The following is a 22533-nucleotide window of genomic DNA, read 5'->3' on the forward strand; positions in this document are numbered from 1 at the left end:
AGTTTTCTCCGTTTTAATATCATGTGTTTTTGTAGCTCCATACAGTGTGTAAAACCCAAATGGAATAAATTCATTATTTCGGTTACTGTACATATTTAAAAAAATCCCGAAACATGTCAAATGTGAATTATAATTTGACATTCTCCAACGTAAAAATGCTACCCCTACCTTCAACCCCCTTCGAATGACAGGTACAACCCCCAATTTTTTGAATGGGAAGTATAGGTTTGTGATATATCGTTTGAAAGATCCCTTCATTCTCTATTCAAAAATGTTATCGCTTTCAAGTTTATTGCAACAATTAAGATAAGATAAACTAAAAGCATGTGGTTACCGAAATTCGATAAAATACACTCAAAAACTAAAATATAATGCAAAGCGTAATGAAATGTAGAATACGAAAAAGAACTATGGATGTTAATGAAGTAGGTGTTCAAAATGTTCACCGCAAACGTCTTGGCAACATCCTAATCTCAAATAAAACTGTCTTCTAACATTATTTAACATATCAGGCGTGACCGACCTAATCGCAAGCGTTATTCGTTCTTTTAAGTCATTAAATTCTGAAGGTTTAGTTTTGTACACATTGCTCTTTACATATCCCCATAAAAAATAATATAATGATGAAAGATCAGGTGATCGCGTTGGCCATTCAATCAATCCTCGCCTCCCTATCCACCGATTGGGAAATGTTGTAGCGGGGTATTGCCGGACATTAACTTGGTAATGTGGTGGTGCTCTATCCAGCTGAAACCATATCCTATTCACTGGCACTTGAGGGTTTCCTGGATCAGGATATAAATTTGCTAAACTTGGAATGACATCATTTTGAAGTAGTGCCAAATGATTATCGCCATTCAAGTTACCCTCAATGAAAAAGGCACCAATAATTTGGTTTCCTACAATCCCCGCCCAAACATTAACCTTTTGAGGATATTGCGTGTGTTCTTCTATCATCCAGTGAGGATTTTTCGTTGACCAGTAGCGGTAATTTTGCCGATTAGCATTACCGTTAAGAAGCAAAGTAGACTCATATTGTTATCGAACATTTCCATCATTTGCTCACAAAAATAAATTCTTTTATCAAAATTGTCTTCCATGAGCTCCTGAGTGTATCATTTTATAAGGATGCATTTTACTTTCTTTCAATATGTTTACTATCGGTGTAAGGCTAACATTGAATGTAGTGGATCCCTATCTACTCGATGTATGTGGGTTTTCCTCAAACTCGAGCATCACATCTAATTTGAGTTAATCTATCTTTGCATTGGCAGCTGCTTTCTTTATCTGCCCCACATTACCAAGCTCGCGAAACTGCTTCTCTATTTTGCTTATAGTTCCTTGAGATATGGGTGGTGAATTAGGAAATTTATCATGAAATAGGCGAGGTACTTTACGTTATGTCCGGGTTTTATCTCCGTAAAACTGTTATTTTATGCAAACTTTGAACTTAAATTAAAATACTGACAAGTAATATTGTAACATACAAAAGAAGTTGACAAGGCGTTTTAAACTAACGTTGCCACGGAAACTATTTACAGTTTTTAAAGGATATCATCTAAAAAAAACATTGATATGGTTTTTGCTCGTTTTCTTATAATCATTACCTCAACATGAAATAACTTTTGAGTATACTGCAATGAGTTTTGAGTGTATTTTATCAAATTTCGATAACCACATGATTTTGAAACATTTTATCTTAATTGTTGCAATAAACTTGAAAGCAATAACATTTTTGAATAGAGAATGAAGAGACCTTTCAAGCAACAAATCACAAGTCTATACTTCCAATTTAAAATATTGGGGTGGTTCCTATCATTCGAAGAAGGTTGAAGATAGAGGTGCCATTTTCACGTTGAAGAGTGTCAAATTGAAATTAACATTTGACATACCGTAACGGAAATAATGAATTTATTCCATTTGGCTTTTACACACTGTATAAATATTCTACTGTGTCGTGGAATATACTTATCGATAGGCAATTTTGTACTCTATAGATACATTGATGCTGTTATTTTTTTATTTTACTGTTTTGCTGTTTTTTCCAGCTCATTTTTTCACTATATGACGTCATTGAGCGATTTTGGGCCAATTTTTTCTTACGAATGCAAATTGAACCAATGGCCCACCAAAAGAGCTCGATAAATTGACCAGGCATTTGGCAATGATAGTGTTAATGAACGTACTGTTCGACGTTGGTCTGAAATATTTAGTTCCGGAGATGTTAGTCTCGGAGATGAGCTCCGAAGTGGTGGACCTACAGTAATCCAAGAAGACGAAGATTTGAGGATCCTGGTGGAGACTGACCTATCACAAAAGGTGCGTGGGATGGTGGAAGAACTAGGCGTCAGTTCTCACCAAAAAAACATGATTACTGAATAGTAGATTCACTAAATAATTTTCTGCAACCGGGCTAAATCATTACAGCAGAGTTCTGTTGTGAAGAAATCGACGAATTGTACCGAAAATTGCGTCCGCAGCAGGCGGCACAGGTAAGGACCAGGCAAAGACGGCTTTTGTCGACTTCATCGAATCCCGAATACGCGATTTTCATGCTGTTGGAATTCTGTATCTGTAGAGTAGGGAGGGTGAGTGTAAGCCCACAGCACATGTGAACCATTGTACATCCTCCCGATTGTACATCCTCCTAGGTCATAGTCCATCCTGTCCTTTCCAGGAAGGTGGACAGTTCACTGGGAGACATCTCCTTTATATCGGCAGGTGTAGGCCAAGACTCGCTGAACACAGACTCTCTTATTGACGATAACTTCAGACATTCGCATAGGACATGCCTGACAGTTTCATCTTCCTGTTCACACTTCCTGCATAGAGGTGTGTCCACTAGCCCCATATCATGGAGGTGTTTCCTTAGTTGAGAGTGGCCAGTCAGAAATCCTACTGTTAAGCGTAGATTTTTCCTGGTCATCGCCAGATACTTTTTCGGCGCCAGCTTCCCAGGTGGTCCTGGCAAGATGGCATCCTTTGATTCCATCCCATCTCTTTAGGAATTGAGCGTGGGTGTAACATTTGACTAGTTCTGCAATGGGGAATGTTCCTCCTGACGAAAATCAAGTAGTTTTCATGAAAGAGCTCTAAAACAACGCATTTTAAACTTATCATTTCAACCTTTTTCTTTAAAAAAATATTTTAATACTTAAAAAAGAAGAATGAAATAATGCATTCAACATTTAAAGGGATTCGTTTCTATATCACCATTTGGCAACATCGGTTATAGCTAATAAAGGACAATGAATCTGTTACCTGTATGAGACGAACAAAGATGACATATTTGCGTGCTGTTCTGTTTACTTATGTTCCGAGTTCCGAGACATTCTGTGACATATGACATTTTGTGCACCTATCCTATCTTCCTCTATATAAATTGCCTTAATTATTGATTTATAAAGATAATTTTCCTTTTTTAAAGTAGAATATCTAGGTACGTATAAATTATTTCAACTTGATATAGGTGCTGTTGCCAATATGTGAATTGGAAACAAATCCCTTCAAAAATTGAAACCCAACATTTGAAACACCGATTTTTTGAATACTTTTCGAAGTGAATTTGAAAATCTTATGAATCAAACTCAACTTTATTTTGTTCAAACTTGCATTTGCTGTAATAACCCAAATTGAGGAACATTTCCCATTAGGTGCCACTGGGTCCTGAAATTCTTAGTCCAGCCGCTTTCTTGGCTGAAGAGTCGGCAATGCGATTACCTTCACTCCTGTCGTGCCCTTTAACCCGCAAAGACGGCCTTTATTTCGAATGAATTGAATGACTGAGATACTGCAGTTTGAAGGAGAATAAATTTGAAGAACGGAATAAATTTTTGAAACAACCTAATATACAAAACAGAAACATATAGAGTAATGATAAGCCGTTCTCAGAAAATTGAGAAAGGGATCTATTCCAGTGGGGATTTTCCAAATAACTCTTCGAAACCATGGTTACTAATTAATTAATATATTTAATGAAATGTATTGATGACCCAAAATGAGGGAAGAACATGAAGATATACAAAATTTTTATCAGTACGGTAAAATTCATATGTTTGAACTTTTTTAAATGTTATCAATACAATAAATAACTTTACGGAATCTCATTAGTATGGGAAAATGCACATTTTTATGAAAATTCAATGAATCATAAATTATAGAGAAACAATGAAGTCATTTCCAGATAATTGAGACATGAAATTATTTTGATGGAAATTCTCTTAATTCTTTAAAACCGATTCTCTAGTGAATTGAGTCCATAATTGAGAAATCATCATTATAGAAAAAAATAAAAAAATATAAGTGGTTTAAGTAGTCTTACATATCAACTTTTTCCAAATATTACCGTAAACGTTGAAGTGATCAAAAATAGTCAAAAAGTAACTTGAATTTTATCGAATAATACAACTTTATGTAGCAAAAACTCCTGATGCACTTCGCCATGGTTATTAAAAAAAACAATAAGCAAAACCTTGATATATGATCAGGCTACGGGCTTTTTTTGGCTTCGTCTCTGTTTGGATATCGATGTAAGATATCAATATCAACATATCAATTGTCAACAATTATCAGAACACCAGAGGATAAGTACAAAATCTCCTACGCACAAGCCAGCAACTAATATTATGTTAATGACAATGAATAAACCATTCATGTCAGGTCGCATTGTCTTAGAACAGATTTAATTCCTCATTGACATTCATAATTCACGAAACATTCACTATGACTCCGAACAATAAAACCCTATTTCGTATTCAGTGAGCAGATTAAGTCTCTGGTAAATATGGAGCAAACTGCCATAAAACAATAACCCAAAGACCATTTCCATCATTAATCTCAATCAAAAGTTTACCGGATTTGATCTGCTTTACTTCGTTTGATTCTGAATTTCCATTTCAATTACATGCTTAAATTACGCCTACCTTAATTTCTTCGCATCTCGTCTCTTCCTCTTTTTGGCTGCTTCTGCTCCAAAGTATCTGGAATTAAGAGGATGAGAAAGGTGAATATATGAAGAAACTTAGATGTATTGTGTAGTGGGAAGTCGTGGGTGGTTTGGGAATTAGGAGAAGGGCACTAAAGCTTGTCTTGAGTATAAGTATACTGAATGATTCGCAACTCTTAAAGGATAGAGAAAGTATTCATCTCAACTACTATCATCCTGCATCTTGACTAAATTAACAGCAGCATTATGAGTTTGTAATACATTACCTTGTCGGTCAACCTAGAGAACTCTAATGATATAAACAAAAATGAAACTATGAAACGAATTTTCCTGGCTCTATACTACAAAATTACTACTTATTGATTATATAGGTTTTATTGAATGTCATGTAATGACTTACTCTACTGTATGAAAACCAATCATCTTCGGTGTCTCCATCACACCGAAATTCACAGCTACCCTGATGATATTGAGGTTATGTAATCTATGGTGGTTTTGAGATATACAACAACTCCATCATTCTGATTGAATTTAGAATCGTTATATATTATATCAAATTGTGGAATGTTGAAGCTGTTCACGTTGTTAATTGACCAAGTTTCAGAGAGAATCAAAACGTCTAGATTCTTTGTGTCAAATGTTTCAATATATAACAGAAGTTCATCGAAGTTTTCTTCTTATGTTGAATTGTAATATGTTAAGATATTCGTTGCCTGAGAAATTTTTAAAATTTTCAACAATACTATCGAATACCAGAGTCTCTCTTTCCACACAGCCCTTGAGTACATCTAAGTAGTCAATTATTATATAAAAGAGGATAATAACAATGAAGGATATTCGTAAATTGGATTCATTGTTTACAGACTAGTGAGATAAGACGCAATTAGATTCATTGACTATAGTTGCCCCAAGCCTCTGGTTTATTTACAGAGTGTATGAAAAGAAAGAAATTACTAAAAAAATACAAATGAATTATACTTTACGATATCAGAAATATCATTGATTCTGATCTCACTCCCGTTAACTTTTGCATATATATGTCCTTTAAAAGTCAACACTGCTCTTTCTCCAAACACTGCCTTGGCTTCTAGAAGGATTGTTTTACGTTTCTTGGTAAGGTCTTCAGCGATGAAGATATTACAACCTTTTAGTTTCCCTACATTTTTCATAACCCGAAGTTTGTGTTCATACTGCTGGAATTTCAGGATAATTGGCCGGGGCTTAAACTGGGGTTTTTGATGTCCGATGCGGAAAACAGTTCTTATGTCATCCCTCTTGATATATATTTGACCCTTTTCATTAAATAATTGAATCAAACGCTGGGTAATTCTTCATCCGTTTGTTCGGACATCCCGTATAGGCATATATTAGTAAGTTTCTCTTGCTGTTCTAAATTATCGATTTTTTGTTCAAGATTTCCAATTTTTAATTACATTCATAATTATAGAGTTCCTGATGAAAAGACAATGAAAGCTTCGAAAGCTCGAAAAAGTGTTTCACAATATTTCTGCCTCTGACTGCTGTACCCTGTTCAAGTTCACAAGGTTATTCCTCAACTTCCAGTCGAGCTAACTCTTTTGTCATTTGAGCTTTTTTGTTTAGAAGAAGGCAGTGACAGAGTGAATCGGGTTTGAAACTGTCTCGATAAATTTTCACCAGTAAAATTTGCAATCTACACTTCAGTAATAATCCAGTCATTTAAGCTTAAATTAGGTAAGAATATCGGAATTCGAGATACCCAGCTGTAAGTCTGTGAATACTTGTATATTGACACCCTAAAAGTTGTCTCAAAACCTACATATAGTAGGGTGTGAGCAACTATTGAATTTCAAGGTCAAAGGTAACAAAAATCGGTTTTTTGCGCTTTTTTTGGAAATATCTCATTTCCTATGGGTTTTTTGCTATTTGTATTTATTATCAATATTGTAGAATACAAAATTCTCTACAAATTTTGTTTAAAAAATTTTTTTATACGGTGAACCGTTTTCGAGATAGAGGGCGGAGAGCGCGCGGTCACAGCATCACTTCAGGTCAACCGGTGCCTCCGGTCGAAAACGCGCCATATATAGTTGATGAACTATCGATAAATCAATGATTGTAAATATTTGTCAATTTTAATTAACTATTATATTATATTTTATCATTTTCTTCATGCATTGAATCTATATCTATTCATATTGTATGGAGCAGAGAAGATACTTTTTCTATTATTTTTGATAAATACATAAATTATTTACAAAGGCATTACAGTTCCAAAATAATTGTTGTATTTGACGAATATTCAGACTACAGTAAGAACGTAAAAGCTATGGAGCAGCAGAGAAGATCTGCTGCACTTTCAAAAACGTATGAAGTTTGTTTCGATGAAACAATGGTTGTACCAGTTACTCAAGAAAAATTCTTATCAAATCGAAATAACAAAGATAAGTTCATTAATATGTTAATTGAAAAATTACAAGCTGCAAATATTACTACTAAACAAGCCAAAGATGATGCGGATGTTCTTATTGTTGAAACTGCAATTGAAGAATCAAAGTCTAAAAAAACTGCAGTTATAATAGGACAAGATATTGATTTACTTGTCATTTTAATTGGGCGTACACTGTCTTACGAACAAGAAATTTTCTTTAAAAAAGTTGGGAAAGGTAATGTAAAAACGGAGATATACTCGACTAAAAGTTTTGATAATTATCCTCATTCTAAAAAACATATTTTATTTCTGCACGCATTAAGTGGCTGTGACACAACTTCTGCGCTTTTTAAAAAGGGAAAAAAATCATTTTTAAAAGTTTTTGAGAAACTGACAAATTTGGATGAACTAGCTGCAGCATTTGAGGAAGAAAATTGTTCGGCCCAGAGATTATTAGAGAGTGGAACTCAAACCTTATTGGCAGTCTATAATGCTCCGAAATCTGTGAAAAGTCTCGATCATCTTCGTTATATGCATTACGTCAAGTCTATAAAACTTAATAAACCTGTGCAGCTTTCAAATATTCCACCAACAAGTGCAGCTGCTCATCAACATTTCAACCGTGTATATTATCAAGTTCAAACTTGGTTAGGACATGATTTGGAACCCCAGGTCCCAGGTATGGGGTTGGGCAATGCGAAACGATTTTCTGGAGCCTATCATGACAATTTTACCACCTGCTCCAGAAGATTTGCTAAATACAATTTTCTGCAACTGCAAGAGTGGTTGTGGTTCGCGATGCGGATGCAGGAAAGCGGGCTTGCAATGCTCTTTAGCTTGTGGCCAATGTAATGGGCAAGCTTGTCTCAATGCTCTACCATATCAGAGCGACATTAACGAAGATGGAACCTTTGACCCCGAAATCATGGAAGAACTTGAGACAAATGTCGTTGAAGACGATAATGAAGACCAGTTTGAAATTTACCAGCAGCCAGAAGACGACGATGAAGAGGAAGAAGATGATTAAAATTATAAATTGTAGTTTTTGTACCCTCTATTCCATTTCTTTACTTTCAATAAAAATAAATGTATTCAATGATATTTTTTAATAAAAAGATTAATTCATAATTTATTTGTTTTTTTTTTTCATCATGTAAGAAGTTATAAATATTAATTAGGTTAAAATTCAAATATAATTCCTATATTTTCATTAACAATTCTGCAATTACATGGGCAGGTAAGTGTTGTTAAATAAATTAATACTGAATAAAAAGTGGATAAGTTAGGAAAAAAATGATAAAATATAATATAATAGTTAATAAAAATTGACAAATATTTATAATCATTGATTTATCGATAGTTCATCAACTATATATGGCGCGTTTTCGACCGGAGGCACCGGTTGACCTGAAGTGATGCTGTGACCGCGTGCTCTCCGCCCTCTATCTCGAAAACGGTTCACCGTATAAAAAATTTTTCAAAACAAAATTTGTAGAGAATTTTGTATTCTACAATATTGATAGTGAATACAAATAGCAAAAAACCCATAGGAAATGAGATATTTCCAAAAAAAACGCAAAAAACCGATTTTTGTGACCTTTGACCTTGAAATTTAATAGTTGCTTACACCCTACCATATGTAGGTTTTGAGACAACTTTTAGGGTGTCAATATACAAGTATTTAGAGACTTACAGCTGGGTATCTCGAATTTCGAGGTGAACTTACTATAATCAATATAGTAAACTGACAACTCACCTGTACTGGTTGATTGAAGTCGGTTCGTAGATTTCCGATTTCAATACGGCATTTTCCAACGCCTCATCCAGTTTTTCCTTGTTCGTTCCGTATCTATATCCTTTTTCGTATTCAGCGATAGTTTTATCGTCATCGAAATTGTTCTCAGGATATTGGAAAAGACTTGACGAGATGTTGGGAAGAGTATTTCTATTTATGAAGTCGGCTTGCTCTCTTTCCCAATCGAGATCTGGCAGCGATTTCAGATCGATGTTCGCCCCTGGAAAACAAAACGTCTATCAATCTTCGTTAGCTGAATATCCACGATGTTCGATGAATTGCCCGCCAGGATAATCAAGTTAGATTAGGTTTGGACACATCAAAGCATAGACACGTTTTTAATTACAGAATGTATATTAAGTTTAGGATGTTCTACATAAAGAGTTGCTTTCAGAAAATTGTTTATTTCTTCGAACTTATGTGATGAATAACATCAAGTTCACAACATTCCATACTTTCAGTAGACCGTATCATTCGTGCATGTACCAACTCTTCGGTATACATAATTTTCCTGTGGAAATCAACTGACTTGTTTACATACTAACCCACCTTTTCCGTCAAATGTGAATATTGAATTTTTATTGACAGTCTTCTAAGATATACTCGTATCAACTCAAATTCAAGTCACAGTTTTACTTCCCCTCACATGCCATTTCTAACTTTATGATTTTTTTCTCGTTCGTGATAACTACGAATTGTACTAGGTATGTTATCTCACGTATTCTTGAACTTTAATCATTCCATTAACGGTCTCTCTTCATATTTCTCTTTCTACATAATATATGTATATCAAACAATACACAGTTATTTGCCATTTTCCCTTCGCCCTATACTTGTCATGAACTTTTCGACTCAAACATATTTTATTCTATGAACTTCATTTACTACATTTGTAATTTGTCCTCCACATACCACTAACTTCGAAATTTGTCTATGCAAAGCTCCCATTTTTCACTTAGTACATCCCTTTAACGTGAGTAAAAATAGATAATTTCATAATGTATTTTATACTTCTTCCCAACCAATTTCCAACCAGAAAACATCTGAGTGAAGTAAATCAATTGAAATAACTTTGGAAGATCCTACCAATTTTTCATTTTTCTTTGTTGGCAAAATCAGTAAGATTTTGACAATGACAAGTGGCTGCAACTTCAAATATGCTTCTCATATGACTTTCAAAATTCCCACGTCTCCGCACGCGATATATGACAAACTCAATATATTATTAACGATAATGCCCTTCATACCAACATCTCTATTTTTTGCTGTCAATAGATTTAACATCCCTTACCACTTTCACTCGATGTACTACTACTCGTCACGGTTCGTCAATCAAATATTTCAAATTTTGCATTAGTTTTTTTTAAATTTGTTATTTTCCTTATGTTATATATGATACTTTTGAAGTTTGATATTATAGTTTTCGTAATACATAGATGAAATTATTTCAAATGAATACACACATCAGTCTGTTGTACCTCTTATTACGGAAGTTCCAACTTATAATTGTGAATGTAGCAAATATCTAATTTGTTTAAATGGCACATTATTGAAGCCACAGTGGAGCGGTATTTACAAAAATTTTCATCAAATATTATTATGGCTTGAATAACAGTTACAGTTACTGAATTTACAGATATCTTTCTACTCGTTTATAACAAAAAGATGCAGTCAAATGAAAACAAAGAGAATATATTATTATTCTTTAAGTGTGAAATTGGTCAAATTATACATGCAAATTCATCGTGGAATTAATATTTACTTTAAATTGATTACTTTGCGTTTTTTAATCAAATAATCAATAATTATCTTTAGAATATCTACTAACACTTCCAGTTATACTGGAAGTCGATTCAAAATTTTCTTATTTCAAATAGTGAACTTTCAAGATTCTAGTATGGGTTTATGAAATTACCTTTACCAATTTCACTATTGAGTAATTCCCCATGAAATTAATGAGTTGGATAGAATAAATGAATGGGTCAGAACTTGCTTTTTTTTAAATCGAATACTTTATATTTCAGGGCAGTTTTGAAATTCTGAGATGATTTTGATCCACTTTCTTGTAATAATTCCTTCGGGTGATAACTGTCACTCGAAGACGATTGGGGATACTGACAATCGAAACGTCGTGAAGTAACTTGGCTGGGAATCTCTTAATTTTTTAAATTTTTGTTTGTAATATAATTGTTATTCTCAGCAATTTTCTTCTTTAATTTTTATTTTTTATTAGTTTTTTCAGGGATTAATAGTTTTTTTATTGAAATAGGAAACCTAATATACATACAAAAATTACTTGTAGGAATATTAGGAAAAAAATTTACATTGACTTTCTGACAAGACCAATATTAAAAGATACAAATAAAAATAAGTATACAGGTAGTTACATATAAATTCATCTAAAGACAAAACAATATAAAATATAAAATTGATATCAAATTCAGTTCACAATTTGTAATAATAATAATAACAGTTTATTGAAAATAGGAAAACATAATTTACATACAAAATTACATGTAGTAATATTAAAAAAAATTATTATTATTAACTTTCTGACAAGACCAATAATAAAAAATACAAATAAAAATAAGTATACAGGTAGTTACAGGCTAAAGACAAAACAATATAAAATAGGTATCAAATTTATTTCACAGTTTGTATGAATCTGATAAGGCGTTTTTTGAATTCCTTAACAGTCTGAGCTTTTTTAATATCATTCGGTAATTTATTGGAATCGTTCAAACCCCTATAGAACATGGACTTTATAGTATTTGACAGATTGCATCTAGGTAAATAAAAATTTGCATTATTTCTTGTAGAATATCTATGAATATCAGAGTTGAAAACAATGAAGTCATTAAAATAGGTAGGGAGATGATTGTTTGAAATTTTAAAAATGAAAATAATTGTATTCAGATAATATCTATCTCTCACGGAGAGCCATTGAAGCTGATCCAGCATTAATGATATATTTGTATAACGGTTGCATTTTAATATTATACGCATACCTCTATTCTGCAGTTTCTGTAAAGCTGATATTTTATTTTGATCTAATGAATAGAGCAAACTTGCACAATAATCAAAGTGTGGCTTTATGATTGTATTATACACAGTAATGTTAGAGAAAGCTGAGAGACTAGCTGATATACGACTGAAAAAATATAATTTTTTACAAATCTTTTTATAGGTATATAAAAAATGTTTATTAAAAGTAAGATTGTTATCAAGCATAAAACCAAGATATTTGAATTCAGTAACGATTTCAATTTCTGTGTTCTCAATATTAATGTGGTATTCAGATATGTCAAGGTTAGCATACTTGAAGGGAGTAGTTAGAATAATAGCCTTAGTTTTAGCAGAATTGAGTTTCAATTTATTTGTATTCAAGTAGGTTGTCATAGTTTCCAATGATGTATTCATTTTACGAATTGCTTCATTTAGATTATTATTGGTAACGCAAAGTAGTGTATCATCAGCAAATAAATTTATGAAATCACAGTTATGAGCAAAGCTTTTATCATTAATATATATCAGAAACAAGAGAGGTCCTAAGACACTTCCTTGCGGCACACCAAATTCATTTAATATAGGAGTCGATAAATAGTTGTCAATATTTGTGATCTGGCTTCTGTTTGACAAATAATCAATAAACCAGTCGAGTACATTACCATCAATGCCAATGCTTTTTAGCTTCATTATAAGAATTCTGCTATCAATTGTTTCGAATGCACGTTTGAGGTCCAAAAATACAGCCACTATATATTGCCCTTGGTCTATTGATTGTTTCCATTTAGTTATTGTTGACTGAAATTCATCCTGAAACATCGTCAATCACCTTCAAACAAAAGATGAATTTAAGAATTTTGATGAATCATTGATATCTCTTTTACGTATTATATTCAACTCGTTTGTTGCATTGTTTTCTTTTTGAAAGATATATTTACTTATATCTTAAGAATGGTCCATTTTTGCTATTAGATTTATTAAATAAATTCATACTAGAATTATGCCAGATGCCTAAAAATAAGAAGCCTGCAATAAATTTGTGCAAAACATGAAAACTATCAGTTTTTTCATCCTTACAAAAAGCAAAATTATGTATCTTTCCACGTTTAGTCAAATGTAGTTGAAACATTAAATTCTGGCTTTCAAAGTCAGTTTTCAAGTAGTTTCTACTACATTCATAAAATATTTTTATTATTTGCACTAAAATAATTTCACAAAAATCACATCTGAAAAAACAGAGTGTAACTTATGGAAATAAAATGAAATTTTGATTCATTATAAAAACATCAAGTTCTACAATAAACCACTAGCACAACACAACCACAACAAATCTTAACAAACAAGAAATTAACAGACATTCTGATTGCTGCCATTAATATTTTGTGAATGGTTGATTTTTGAAACAGGGAATGAGTCATGACAATCACTCAAAACAATTTCAAAACAGGGTGTTCCATTTGAAAGAACTGAGTTTTGGCCCATTTTTGTATATTCTCAATTAGTCATCGATTCCGATTACCTTGTATAACATTTTGGAAATATTACACCTACAAGACTATGGAATGAAGTATTTTGATGAATCAATAATAGCTCATTCATGTAATTTGTCTCAATTGTTTGACCTAGTTTTTTTTCGTAAACAAATGAATATCTCGAATGGTAAATTTTTGCTATAGGTTATATTGCATAAACTCACATTAGAATTATACCAGGTTTTCAAAAATGGAAAAATATACAGGGTGTTACATTTGAGTTAATGAAGTTGGTATCAACTTTTTTTATAACCGGAAGTGTTGGAAAAACGCCATTATTTATCCAATATTCGCCAATTTTCACAATATGAATACTAATATTTTCCAAAATACAGCTAATCGACAGTCATTGCGTCGTACCCTTTATAAACAACCTTTGTAAAAATATTAGATGAATCTGTTGAAATAGATTCAGAAGAAAACTAACACATCTGGAGAATTGAACTGACAATATACTGAAAATAACGAATGATTAAAAAAAACGGAATTACAAATATTACATTACCTCTTTTTATTGCCGATGGTTTAGTGTAGTAAGGGATGATTCCTTCATTTTCTTCGGAACTCGCCAAATTGGGTGGATGAGCTCGTTTTACTGCAATAATAATAATAATAATAATAATAATTTATTCACATACAAGTTACACAGTTATACAAAGTTAGTGTGCAAATAATGCGTTGCAAATAAATTAATATAACTCACAAAAGGTAAACCTTGAGCGTGAGATGCTTAACTATTAGTTATACATTTTTAGACATATACCCAAATAACACATGATCACAAGAAAAATAATGCATTTCCAAGTCTGATTCAAACTTATGTATCAGAGTGAAACGTCTTGAGAGAAAAAAAAAAAAAAATAAATATTATGAGTAATACATATTTTTTACATCAATATATTGATGTATTCGAAGGCGGAGGATTCGGAGAACCCATAACTTGGTTTTTCGTTTGAAAACTCTTAAGTTATGTATATTTTTCAGGGTTTTTGGTAATTCATTATAAAGTTTTGGACCTAAGTAAAAAAAACTTCTTTGTAGTATGTTTTTTGATGGTCTTGCTACTTGCGACATGTTGGATTTTTGTCGTGTTAGTTATGGATGACTGATGGCTTGTAGGCTTGCTTTGTATATATGTTGGCGGACTACAGTGCTCACAAAATATAATTGTCTAATATCCAAGATTTTCGATTCATCAAAAAATAGTTCGGTAGGGTAAGTATACGGTTTTCTAAAAATGACTTTGAGAATCATTTTCTGCAATTTTTCCAGATTTATAAGAAACGTTTTATTGGCTGCACCCCAAGCAATGACTCCATAACTGAGGTGGCTCTCGATCAGCGCGTAGTATAATATTTTCATTTGACTTGTGGTGAGTATATTCGAATAGTGTTTCATCCTGTATAGAATACTCCTCAATTTCTTGACTACATAATTTACATGTACGTTCCATTTCAAGTTACAATCAAGGTAAATTCCTAAGTATTTATGACTGTCTGCCCTTTTAATTCTCACAACTTCATTAGGTTGATTGATCTGTATGGTGTCAAAATTAGGTAAGTTTTTGGAGTAAGAAGTGAAGGGAATGAAGTATGTTTTATCCTTATTTACTGTTAGTAGTTGCCCGTCAAACCATTCAAGGATAATTCCGAAGTCTCGTTCTACTAAAATTTTCAAATCATCTCAAGTTTTGGCTTTATAGAATACTGCGGTGTCATCAGCAAAGCTCATCACATTTCCTTCTGAATTCAATTTGAATAGGTCGTTCAAATATATATTGAAGAGTATGGGACCAAGGACGGTGCCTTGTGGAACACCAAATTCAATGACTCGGGTAAAACTTATGCAGTCGTTGATTTCGGTACATTGTTCTCGGTTACTCAGGTAACTCTTGAATAACTGAAACGCAGTACCTCTAAAACCTATACTTTCCAAAGTATTTAGAAGCAATTCATGGCAGACAGTATCGAATGCCTTTTTAAGATCCACCAGGATGCATAGAGCAGGTTGTTTATTGTCTACAGCTTGACTTATTTCAGTTGTTAATAGGTTAATAGCGACATCAATTCATATTTTTTAAGAAATGTTGTGATTCTGTGTTTCAAAAGTTTCTCATAGATTTTTGCTAGATTTGAGATTAGTGATATTGGTCTATAATTTGAGACTTTTCATTTTGATCCTGTTTTGAAAAGAGGCTTTACAATTGCCGTTTTGAATGCTTTTGGAAAAATACCATTCTTCAGTGAGAGGTTCATGATGTGCGTCAATGGTTTGTATATATGATTAGCTATAAGTTTTAAAGTTTCGGCAGTTATCCCATCTTTCCCAGGTGCTTTATTTTTTTTCAAACTTCTGATTGTTCAAACATTATTCAAACATTATTTACAGAAGTCATCATTCCTCAAAATGAAATTAGAACTAACGGAAATACTTTGGGTATCAGTTGAAAGAAGTATTCTTTATTTATATTATAATAACAGTGAGTTTTGGAAAGGTTTCGGCTGTCTACTTCTCCATCTTCATACAAAAAAATGTGGGTATCTTCCAAAGGAAGGAAGAAAGCAAATAATTCCAACTCTTTTCAAATATTTGTAGATTTGTAGATTTCTCATGAAAAATGAGAAATAAAACTTTTTTTCCACTTGTATTTTTGTTACTAACGTTACTACAATTTCTTCCTATAAGGACATTTTCAAACTAATACAATGAACTGAAAATAATTGTTAATGTTAGCCCTTATATAATATCTAAACACCACTGTGAGTAATTACATCCGCAATGCTTATGCCTATGAATTTCCAAGAATTCCAAATAATTGAGTTTCCAACCCTTAGATTCGGGTACTTGTGGTTGCATTCCAAAGAATGGTTTGAAAATGTCTCACATAAACATTATTTCGCTCCGGACACTTGAGCTTAAAAGCACCCAGATTTCTTCATCTTGTCCACTTTATCTTTAGCAGGAAATTAAATAACCTGGCATATGGTCTGAGTGCCACTTCCACATTGCTTTTACCAAAATTTTGGTGAAAGAACAGATACAATTGCGGGTCTCGAAGTTCCGACATATTCGGAGGACGCGCCGGCTTTACCAACCACTAACCACTCCCCACACCGTGGGGTATGATTATTATTATTATTATTATTTTCACCGTAGTGTGCGCTGGTCAGGTCCTATCCCCCGAAGCCCCGATACATTCGAGAGGGCGCGCCAGCATCATCAACCAATGACCACTCCCCACACCGTGGGGTAAGTGATCATTGGGTCCGAGAATCATGTGTCTTGAGCAAGCGCAGTGAGCCAAGAATGACAGCCTTCTGAATCTGTGCGGTTAAGACTTCTGCCTTAGTGCGGCAAGCCGGTATGATTTTAAGATTCGAATAATAATAACAACCATCTTAACAGAGTGATCTGGATAGAGTCCGTGGAGTTCGAAGAGAAAATCTCGATATTTTATCCGTTTTTCCTCCTTTTTTCTGGATGATATTCATTTCTCCAGGAGCTGAAAACTCCACGACAAATATCGTTTTGCTCTGGTGGTCGAGAAGGACTACATCAGGCTCATTAGCTTGTATGAGCCTGAGGGTGGGGAACAAATAGTTCCAATAAATTCGGCATTTCTCGTTCCCCATAACGGATTCAATATTCCCCGGAGCGTAGGACAACGCCGGTGTCTTGTCAATACAGTAGGAGTGCCGTAGATGGTAATATAGCACTCTTAGGGCGGCGTTATGTCGATGGATATAGGTTGAGACCGCATATGCTTGACATGCTGATAGCAAGTGCATTAGGGTCTCGGGCGCCTCGCGGCAGGCCCTGCACCTTGTGTCAGGAACCTCTATACCCATCACGCGACTGCGGTAGACTAAGGTGTTGAAGACACCATCCTGGTAAGCCATGATGAACCCCCACAGTTTCTGACTTCAGCCAACCCGACCTGAGAAAAGCGAAAGAGAAAATTATTATTATTATGATTTTTTTGTCCGGAGGTTGAGCTGGTCGAACCCTGTCCCTGTGGCCCGATGATGCGCATCAGCATCATAAACCAATGGCCACTCCCCACACCGTGAGTTTAGTGATCATTGGGTGCGAGAATGATGTGTTCTGAGCAGACACAATGAGCTGAAAATGATAGCCTTCTGCATTATTATTATCATTTTTATTATTGACAAATAAAGTGGAAAAATAAGCTGAAACAAAGAAGTTATGATATACGATGTACACGATATACGATATCCATTCTGGTTTCAAGCATCAAATTGAGATATAAGAGTGTACAAATGCAATTTTGAGGGTTCTTGTCAGCAGAACCGTATTAAATTTCGGTCCTTAACAACATACTTTTATTGTATAATTGGGAGATACGTTTGACATTTCACAATTTTGCAGAAGATGTGATTATTACGAGATTATTTAATTCAATATTCAAAGCTTGGAAACGTCATCTATAAAAATGATTACAATGGATCACTTCATGATAACACAGTCCATGTTATACTTTATTAATATATCTGAAGGATTTTTGCTTTTATTCTAACTAATTTTTCGTTATAAATACTAGATAAACAGAAACATGTTTCCAAAATTCGAATCTAATTTAATTCAGGAATTACTTTCACGATTGCTAGGAGCGTAAAAGCACTACTGCACCTTATTTGCTACTTATGTCACGTGGCATGAAAAACCACAAATTTCCACAAGTCACGCTGATAATTAATTAAAATCCAACGTCGATGTGATCGATATTGCATATACAATCGAACCCACATCAAAACCATCAGTTATTAGTTTGCTCGAATTCATTAATGTCTCTCTTTTTGTAACAGCTGCTCGTTGGTTCGAAACACTTTACGTTTAATTACAAACACAACCCTGTGGTTCCTAAGGAATTCATATTTAATTTCACCTTCATGGTTATCATTCTGTTCATTCACATATTTGATACGACTACCTAACCTATCACAGTTTACAGTCTCCACAAAAATGCTAGTACCAGCTAGATATAGTGCACCGTAGAAAGTGAAAAAAATTACAAATCAATTGATTTTAATCGTGTGTCACCAATTGTATTTCCCATAATTTTTTAATTTTTTAAGGACAAAACACGTAAAGCGCTCTCAGAGCGGTGCTTGTGCGAAAGTAGCGATTCACATTGGATTTGAATCGCTGGAGATTAAATCCATTTGGAAAAACGTTCTCAGGAAGTTTATTCCACATAAAATCCAGATGAAAGAGTTCTTAAACAGTGAAGTTCGAAGTGTACTGAGTTGAACCTCAAAACGATGAGCCGCCACAGTCCATCGCGTATTTCTGATATGTACCGCTCTTGGTGGAATCCAATGTGCCAAGTCACTTGAACACCTTCCGTGAAAGTATCTATAGAAGACAGACAAATCTCCATCCTTTCTTCGATGTTCCAGACTATCAACGTTGCACGTGATGTTATCGTCTCCAATCAGGCGGATGGCTTTTTTCTGGATGGAATCCAGCAACTTCAGGGTATGTTTGGGGGCAGAGCTCCATACATGAGAACAATACTCCAAAAAAGGTCTGATCTGAGCTTTATAAAGCATCAAAAGTTGATCCCAAATTTGGATGCGAATAAATAGTTCTTGACAACGCTGTTATTTGAATCCCAACTTTCCCACTCACCTATATGAACGAAATTTTTATTATATATACTATTATGTACTATTATATATATATATATATATATATATATATATATATATATATATATATATATATATATATATATATATATATATATTATATAGATTTCATATCATTTCTAGAAACATGTGGATTCGTTTTCCGATGGCATTTCAGGTTAGCTTCCCAAATTTCTGCTACCGCAGTTGTCGGTTGATTGGTCAAACCACCAACACTGATATAAAAACTTGGCAAGTTGACTTGGGTGTCACATCAATAGGTGGTTTCACTTATGTTTCGCTTGCGTTTACGCAGCTATTTTTATCAAGTGCTTTCTTGGTTTTTTCTCATTTTGTACCAGTTAAAAGGGGAAGGGAGCCAGGCTTCAACCTGAACAAAATCAAGATGGATAACGTCTCATTTTGTCTTCAATCGAGGACCGCCTGCCTGGTACTGACGATGCCCAATAGGCTGAAACAGCTGTCTACCGGTGGCTCTTAAATTGAAATCAATATGGGAATGATCAAAGAGTACTTATCTGTTTATTTTTTGATTTTCATGGAATTATTTTCCAGCAGCTTGACTGCATTAACCTTTCTAGATTTCATATCATTTCTAGAAACATGTGGATTCGTTTTCCGATGGCATTTCAGGTTAGCTTCCCAATTTCTGCTATCGCAGTTGTCGGTTGATTGGTCAAACCACCAATACCGACATAAAAACTTGACAATTTGACTTGGGTGTCACACCAATAGGTGGTTCCACTTATGTTTCGCTTGCGTTTACACAGCTATTTTTATCAAGTGCTTTCTTGGTTTTTTCTCATTTTGTCTTCAATTGAGGACCGCCTGCCCGCAGTACTGACGATGCCCAATAGGCTGAAACAACTGTTTACCGGTGGCTCTTAAATTGAAATCAATATGGGCATGATCAAAGAGTACTTATCTGTTTATTTTATATATATATATATATATATATATATATATATATATATATATATATATATATATATATATATATATATATATATATATATATATATATATATATATATATATATATATATATATATATATATATATATATATATATATATATATATATATATATATACAGGGTCCTGCAACAGTGGCGCGGTGTTCCATATCTCTATATAGGAAGCAGATAGGAATCTAATTTTCTATAATATTACCTTATTGCTCGAGCTCGACAAAATAAAAATATTGGCGGTCACACAGGGTGTTTGATTTTTTCTGGGCGGATCCCAACTGTGTCTTTTTAAATGGCAACCTATATTTTTTATCGCTTTTTCGGTTTCTTCATAGAAAATAAAATAAACTTTATGTATATCTGCACTTCGAAAATATTGACGGTTTTCGAGATATCTAGCATGACAGGTTTTTTTTTCCAATATTCGTCACTCAGAATATTTGAAATTATAAAGTGGAGCCAAGTCCAGTTGAAATTTTTTTTTGGTCGAATATTCTACATTGGTAACTCTCTCAAACGATATATCTGAAATCGACCTGTGATATACAGGGTATGAAAAACCGCTTGCCAAATATTGTAAATGAAAATTTGCAAAATCTTCCTTAGATTAAATGGAATGTATATTATTGATCCATAAGAAGCGCCAACGAAACCTCTACAAATTTCATTAAGTATTCCCTATGGCTAAGTTCAATAGTTTTTCTTAAATGAGCATTTTTTTCGAAAAATGGTCATTTTTCAAAGCGAAATCCATTTGACGACTGATAAAAATATACGAAAGATATCTTGTTTCAATTTTGTACATTAGAAGGTGTCCAAACAAATATTTTTTAACGAAATAAATGTATGTACCTATCACTTTTTGCTAAATGGAAAATTATTTTTTCATTGGATGCAGAATTTCACTCATAAATCGTGCAATATCAAACCAAACAAGTTAAAAGAAAGAAACATTATGAATAACTATTTTTTTCATGTTATTATATTCATTCAGAGCTTGAGTTCTAGATATTCAAATTTGTCAACTGGCAAATTACAAAACTACAAAAGGGAGAGTTTAATTAAGGTTGATAATGAAACTTTTATAAAATATGTTCAACATGTCTTCCATTTTCTTGAATGCAGAGCTGAAGTCTATGTTTGAAAGACTGTTCTACCCTGCGCAAGACAGCTGGTGTAATGCTGCGAAAAGCATTCGTTATTCTAAGTCGCATATTTTCGGGAGAAGTTGGTGGCTCAACGTAAACCATATTTTTTATGTATCCCCATAAGAAAAAATCTAGTTTCGTCAAATCTGGTGATCTAGCGGGCCACCGTACAGGCCCATTCCGTCCTATCCATTTATTGGGAAATACTTCATTTAGATGATCTCTCACTTCTGCCGAATAGTGAGCAGGTGCACCATCATGTTGTAACCACATTCTATTGCGGAGGTCAAGAGGAATATCATCTAACAAACCTGGTAAATCATTTCGTAAGAAATTGAGATATATTGCACCATTCATATGTCCCTCAAAAAAGTATGGACCAATTACATATTCTCCAATGATGCCTCCCCAGACATTTATCGACCACCTATGTTGATAATCCACCTGTCTCAATAAGTGAGGATTTTCTGTCGCATAATAATGGTAATTATGTCGATTTACAAATACATTTTTATGGAATGTCGATTCATCCGACCATAAAATATTATTGAAAAAATATTCGTTTCGACGAATTTTGTTCATGGCCCAATTGCAAAATCTCACTTTTTCTCGAAATCAGCATACAGTAGTTCTTGATGTAACTGAACGTGGTATGGATGCAAGCGATGTTTCTTCAATACTCGTTGCACTGATCTCTCACTTATATCCACTATTTCCCCAATTTGTCGTTGACTCCTACTAGGATCTTCTTCAACAGCAAGAAGAACTTTCAATTCATTATCTTCATTAGTAGCTGGCTTGATGCGCTCATGTTTGGAATAATTAATAGATCCAGTTTCAACGAATCGTCCCAAGACCTTTCGGAAAGATCTTTCATCTGGATGCCTTCTATCTGGATACCGTTGAGAATAAATTCTACTTGCCAATAAAAAATTCCTGTCTGATTCACCTAATATCAAAATCATATCAATCAAATCACTTTTTGATAACAACATTCTGATGAAATTATACCGACAGTTCAACTTCACGATTGACTAAAAATTTCAATATTCATT

The 22533-nt window shown here is 33.6% G+C and overlaps 1 protein-coding gene across 1 annotated transcript in view; it reads right to left on the minus strand.

Moving 5' to 3' along the window:
- LOC111506660 (uncharacterized) overlaps positions 1-22533 on the minus strand; it is a 62388-nt gene that overhangs the window by 24142 nt on the left and 15713 nt on the right. Inside the window, exons 2-4 of the mRNA XM_074175945.1 lie at positions 14194-14283; positions 9112-9370; positions 4923-4979 (exon numbers count right to left, since the gene is read on the minus strand). Coding sequence (XP_074032046.1) covers positions 4923-4979; positions 9112-9370; positions 14194-14283 — 406 coding nt within the window. The remainder of the gene's footprint in view (positions 1-4922; positions 4980-9111; positions 9371-14193; positions 14284-22533) is intronic.

This window comes from Leptinotarsa decemlineata, unplaced genomic scaffold, assembly GCF_025532065.1.
Source record: "Leptinotarsa decemlineata unplaced genomic scaffold, Ldec_3_MD MMD2_tig00001393_RagTag_RagTag, whole genome shotgun sequence".
NCBI classification, from domain to species: Eukaryota; Metazoa; Arthropoda; class Insecta; order Coleoptera; family Chrysomelidae; genus Leptinotarsa; species Leptinotarsa decemlineata.